The sequence below is a fragment of the Crocuta crocuta genome, unplaced genomic scaffold (assembly GCF_008692635.1).
Source record: "Crocuta crocuta isolate KB4526 unplaced genomic scaffold, BGI_CrCroc_1.0 scaffold61, whole genome shotgun sequence".
Lineage (NCBI taxonomy): Eukaryota > Metazoa > Chordata > Mammalia > Carnivora > Hyaenidae > Crocuta > Crocuta crocuta.
In genome coordinates this window covers 11,476,035-11,481,897 of record NW_027528369.1, presented here as the reverse complement: position 1 = coordinate 11,481,897, position 5,863 = coordinate 11,476,035, and the positions used below count along the sequence as shown (strand labels likewise).

General features: G+C 59.4%; 1 protein-coding gene across 1 annotated transcript; it reads right to left on the bottom strand.

Moving 5' to 3' along the window:
* Window positions 1-554: 554 nt before the first annotated feature.
* MC1R (melanocortin 1 receptor) lies at window positions 555-1,508 on the bottom strand. The gene has a single exon (XM_077754144.1). The coding sequence runs from the start codon at window positions 1,506-1,508 to the stop codon at window positions 555-557; it is 954 nt and encodes a 317-aa protein (XP_077610270.1).
* Between the last annotated feature and the right edge of the window lie 4,355 nt (window positions 1,509-5,863).

Sequence of the window (5,863 nt, the reverse complement as noted above, 5' to 3'; positions counted from 1 at the left end):
CTGTGCTCTTTGGTCCCCACTGAGCCTTAGATCAGCCCCACCCTCCACTACAGCTGCTGCAGACATGGTCCCTCTGCCTGAAACAGCAGCTCACTCACTTCTTCCTGAAGCAGACCTGTGAAGCCAGGTCGTGCTGGGCACAAAGTCCCTTTTCCTGAGGCCCTCCTGGGGGAGCAGCACTTGTCATTCGACCAACACAGAGACTTCACATCCCAACAGACAGGGACACAAATCCATAGACTTGGCAGCAAAGGTGAATGTCCTTGCCTGGAGCCTGGGTGGAGGTGGAGTGCTCCAGGCGTGGGCAGAGTCTCCGTCCAGGGGCCCAGGTCCCACCTCTCGTGCCTGCAGCCCCACCACCTCCAATCTCCACAGCAGCTCCTGGAGATCTGTGCTTATTCCCTTCTCTGGCCCCAGAGGGTCCATGCATCCACACCTCCAAAGATCATCTCATCTGTCCTCTTTGGCAAGTGACTGCCCCGGTCACAGAGGAATCAGGTCATAGGACATCACCACCTCCCTCTGCCCAGCACCCTGGCCTTGAGCCTGCAGCCTCACCATGAGCACAGCAGTACCTCTTGGAGCATCTTTCGGAGCTCCTGGCTGCGGAAGGCGTAGATGAGGGGGTCAACGATGGAGTTGCAGATGATGAGGGTGAGGAAGAGGTTGAAGTTCTTGAAGACGCAGCCACAGATGGGGTGTTGAGGGCAGAGGACCATGAGTGAGAGGTGCAGAAAGAAGGGGCCCCAGCAGAGAAAGAAAACACCCAGCAGGATGGTGAGCGTGGCGGCGCCCTTGAGGCCAAAGCCCTGGTGGACGGGACGCTGCCTCTTATGGAGCCGGGCAATGCCCCGGGCGTGCTGGCATGCCCGGGCAAGCATGTGGACGTACAGCACAGCCATGAGCACCAACATGGCTACAAAGGAGCTGGTAAGACAAAGCAGGACGGCTGTGTGATTGTAGTAGGCGATGAAGAGCGTGCTGGAAAGGACACTGGCCACCCAGATAGCTGAGATGGCCCGCCATGCCCGGGGCAGTGTGACGATGCTGTGGTATCGCAGCGCATAGAAGATGGAGATGTAGCGGTCCACAGCAATGGCACCCAGGAAGCAGAGGCTCGAGACCATAGCGCCACAGATGAGCACGTCGATGAGGTCGTCCAGCTGCTGCACCACAGCAGCCCGGCTGGCCAGGGCGCCCGCCTCCAGCAGCAGGATGAGCGCCTTCTCCAGCACGTTGCTCAGGCTCACCAGCAGGTCGGACACAGCCAGGCAACAGATGAAGTAGTACGTGGGCGAGTGCAGGTTGCGGTTCTTGGCAATGGCAGCCACCACCAGCACGTTCTCCAGCACGCTCAGCAGCCCCAGGCTGAGAAAGAGCCCGTCGGGAACGGACACCTCCAGGCACCGGGGCCCTGTGTGGTTGGCAGCAAGCCCGAGGTGAGGGGTGGCTGCGGAGCTGGAGTTGAGGGAGCCCAGCAGCCACCTCTGGGTGCCCTGCATGAACATATTCACACCAGGGAACAGGAACGGCTCCTTGCTCTCCGGCGTCCTGCTCAGCGCATGGTGCCGCCAGCAGGGTTCCTCGATCCCCCGGGGGCCGCCCTCACATCCACCCTCTCCCTGTCTGGACAAATGTCAGCTCAGGCATGATCCATCTGGAAAGACCCAGCCTCCCACCAGGTGGTCACTTCTCAGCCAGGACCCCAAGCTGCCTTGTACCCATCCTCTGGACCCTCGGCCCACCTCCCCACCTCTTCTGTGGAGGTGCAGTCGCTCAGGTCCAGACATACATTTTTCTATGCCTCTTGCTGCCTCGTGGCCGGCCAGGCCTCCTGCTTCCCCAGGCCCGGGGTGGGCTGAGGTCCCAGAAAGAATGAAGCCTTTCTCCAGCTCTTCAAGGTCCTGGAGCCCCTCCTCCTGAGGGTGGCCACGTGATGGCCGTGCACCCTGGACGCACGGCCAGAGCATCCGTGGTACCCCAGCCTGCTTCCAGGCAACACAAATGGCACCCAGGGCTGTCCTCACTCCAAGGGCCCTGGACGCCAGGGCTCAGCTGGCCATCTCCCCTGTCACCTGTGTTCCCAGCCTGGCTCTGCTCCCGGCGTCCGTGGTTGCGTGTGGCGCGGGGACAGGGGTCTCCTCTAAATCTGCCCCGAGACTTCTAACCCTCCTCCAGACGCACTGCAAACACCACCCCCTTCTTGGAGCCATCTGTTCCCTGACACCCCCCTGACGCCACGCTACCTTGGGAACAGTCATCGGCTGTTGCCCACCCCCAGCCTGAACCCTAACCCGCTACCCCATGTTAGATGCTAAGGGTGGCCCCTGCCCCTAAGAACCCCCACCTCCTTCACTGAGACCTGCCAGAGGGCATCCTGGGCACATCCGGGTGATCACATCATTGCTCTGCCTTATCCTGAAGTGAGGGAGGGCAAGCCCCCATTTCCTCTGCAGAAGAAACCACTTCAAGGGCAGATCTTTGTCTGCAGCCACGTGGTGCACTGCACGAGTGCCACCAGGCAGCCCAGAGCAGCCTGTGGGCACCTCGCCCCAGAGTGCTCCTGGCACTTTCTCACCAAAGCCATCTCTCCTCCAAAGGGCGGAGTGGGAGGGGGAAGAGAACCATTTGCTGCAGGNAGTGGCTTGTTGGGGGGGGGTGGGGGGTGCAGGAGGGAAACGGGAGGGCGGCCTCAGTGTTTTGAGTGTATCTGGACATTGTTGTTCAAGCCGGGTGGCCTCCGATGGCAGTGCCAACATGCCCACACGTGTGACCACACACTCGTACCCACTTACAATCACCCCTTACGTCTGCAGCACACAACATACGAAGTTCTTTTCCCCACTTTGGTTTGTGCTTTTTATTGAAGTACATCATACACAACAAGTACACACGTTATAAAAGTGCAGGTGAGTGGGTGCCCCAACCCCCACACAGCCAGATCCGTCAGTAAAACATGAACTGGGCGGGAGTACTCAGGGGCGCCCCCGCCCCCGCCCCGGGGCCACTCCCTGACCGGCAGCTCTGCCTGCTCTGGAGTTCTGCGTGTGCTTCTCTCTGCTCGGCGCTCAGACACCCCTGCAAGGTGTGTGCAGCGGTCCACCACGCACAGACCTCCCATCTCCCCATACTTGCTGCGTCTTCTCGTCCCGACTTCTGGTGGACACGGGCCAAGTTTCCGCAGGGCGACAGCTGGGACGCATGCGTCTGCTTCTGGCCCGAGCGCACCCCTCCCCCACCTCCCCAGGTAGAAGATGAAAAGAAAACCCAAACCCCAGGGGACCCAGGCGCAGGATGGAACCACACCCCGTCCCAGCTTCTGCCTTCCGTGGACCCCACCTCCGGTCCTCTCCTCCTGACGGAGACTCCAGAGGGAACGAAGGGTCCTGGGGCCGTGGGTGGTGCCACGGCCAGTGGGGGTGGCCCCAGGACTCACACTGCAGCTGCCCACCCCAAGGACCCGCTTCTGGACCACCTTCCACATGGGGGGCACCAACCAAGAGTCTGCGGGGATGTAGCCTTGTCCCCGGCTTCTGTGTTGTCACACTTCAGGGCTGGTAGTATTTCCAGCTCCATAGATGAGGCCTTTGAGATGGACATGCCTCCCCCACCCCCACCCAGCCCGCCTGAGACTTCAAAGGGCGTGAGAACGGAGCACCTCTGGCAGACGGCCAGGCCTCCTCCTGGTGAGGCCGCGAGACTCCCCGTCTGGTTCGGATGTGCCCGTTGAGGACTTCACGGGAGGGAGACGGTCAACTCTGTGATTAGTCATGCTCACGAGGGAAAGGACTAAAGGAAATCACAGATGATCCTCGAGGCCTGTTAACCAACTCGACCTCTAGTGCCCCCGGGAGAAACTGAGGAAGGGGGTGGACACGGCTGTCCCCTCAGAGCATGTATCAACGCGGGACGATGTGCCTGGCCCACAGGTGAGGAGGCTGTTGGGAAAAGGAGCGCCTGTGCTGCTGAGTCCCCAGCACCAAGCACAGTGCCAGACACACAGTAGGCCCACAACATGCTGGCATTCAATGTGTAAATGAGTTCCGGGTGGGGGCCCAGTGGGATATCTTTGTCTAGCCATGGCCACAGTGGGAGGCAGGGGTCAGTGACCACAGGGCCCGGGCCCTGCTTCCTTCATGGAGGCGTCCCCCAAGGGCCCCAGGGCGGGGGGGGGGACACAGCTGCATGAGCGGCCGTGTGAGACGTGCAGCCGTATCCCCCAGGGATCTCAAGACGGCCTGGCTCAGAGCTGGGTCACAGTGGGTTCTCTTAACTCAGGGAGGGGAGTGTCTTCTGTGCCCACCCTGTGCTGTCAGTGCCAGAGACCCGGAGGAAGGGCATAACTCCTGAACAGTCCCGCCCAGGGGCAGCTCGAGGCCTGGGAGGGGCCACCTCACTCTCAGCTGGACACTGGGCAGCAGGTCAAGTCGCTAGAGCAGATGTTCACGTGTGAGACACCTGGCTGTCTTCTCATCCCCAAATGTTGGCAGAAGCATAGAACTGTAAGCAATAACCTGCGCCCGAGCAGCTTGGCTGAGCACTGAGGGCCTGTTAATCTCTCAGGACGGCAGGCCCAGAGGTGAGCAGTTTCTTCACGGTCTGGGCCCAGCCTCTCTCTGCTTCACTATCCCTAGGACACTGGCTCTTCATTTTGAAGGTCACCAACTCCTGGCTGCAAAATGGCTGCTGTTGCTCTGCCATCACATCCCCATCTGGAAGTATTTAAGGCTGAAAGAGGCAGGGTGCCACGTTCTCCTTGCTTGCCTGTCACTTTCAGACATCAAATCCCTTCCTGGAGGAAGTCAGGAGGCTCCTGTCCTACTGGCCGAAGCTACCACAGGACACCCTAGCAGGAGACACGTGCATCTACGAGTCTGGGACGATCTCAATCCCGCNCGGGGGGGGCTCACTTCTGAGGACGGCTGTGCAGGGCACAACGTGGTCACAGCAAGATTCTAGGGGCCCTGGTTCAGTCGGTGGAGCATGCAATTCAATCGTGGGGTCGTGAGTTTGAGCCCCACGCTGGGTGTAGAGATGACTTAGAAGATTCTAGGGTGTGCTGGAGAGTGCCCTCCTGGGAAGAGGGGGTGCTGTAGCCCAGCTCCACTGGGCTTTTAAGGACAGACGGCCTTGGCTGGACCGAGCCCTTCAACCATTCCTCAGGGCCACAATGTCCGTTCTGAACCTTCCAATAGTAAAAATTCCTATCATCTGAATCTACTTAAAAACTTGGGGCGCCTGGGTGGCTCAGTCGGGTAAGCATCTGACTTCGGCTCAGGTCATGATCTCACAGTTTGTGGGTTCGAGCCCCGCGTCGGGCTCTGTGCTGACGGCCCGGAGCCTGGAGCTGCTTCGGGTTCTGTCTCCCCCTCTCTGCTCCTCCCCCACTTGCTGTCTCTGTCTCTCTCAAAAATAAACATTAAAAAAAAAAAAGGCCTTCAGCCTACATAATGTGCTCTACTGAGGTCTGTAAACCACAAGCTTTCCTGAAATGGGCAAATCTGTCACTTCCAGATCTACAATACTGTGCTCAAAGCTCTTGGTAAGTCAATCACTCAGCTTTCAAGGCTAGAAGAGAGAAAAAAGAAGCTTGTCCACGATTCAAGGCTAAACACCGTCCACAAATCCATTGCAGACTTGGGCTCCACGGCGCCCTCGCTGCAGCGCTCCTGGCTCGGCTACATGGGCCTTTTTCGGTTCTGAGAACGTGCCCTGTGCCGTGCTGCTCGCACAGGGCCTTTGCACATGCTGACTCTGTGAAGCAGCAACATTCCCTCCCCCTTTCCTTGGTGAAGGTCTGTTATTCCTTCACACATCGATGACCAGTTTCCTCTGAGACTCGTGTGCACCAGCACTTTCTCAC

Bases quoted from the DNA above. Each gene is read 5' to 3' on its own strand.
- MC1R (XM_077754144.1), bottom strand. From the start codon at position 1,508: ATGTTCATGCAGGGCACCCAGAGGTGGCTGCTGGGCTCCCTCAACTCC.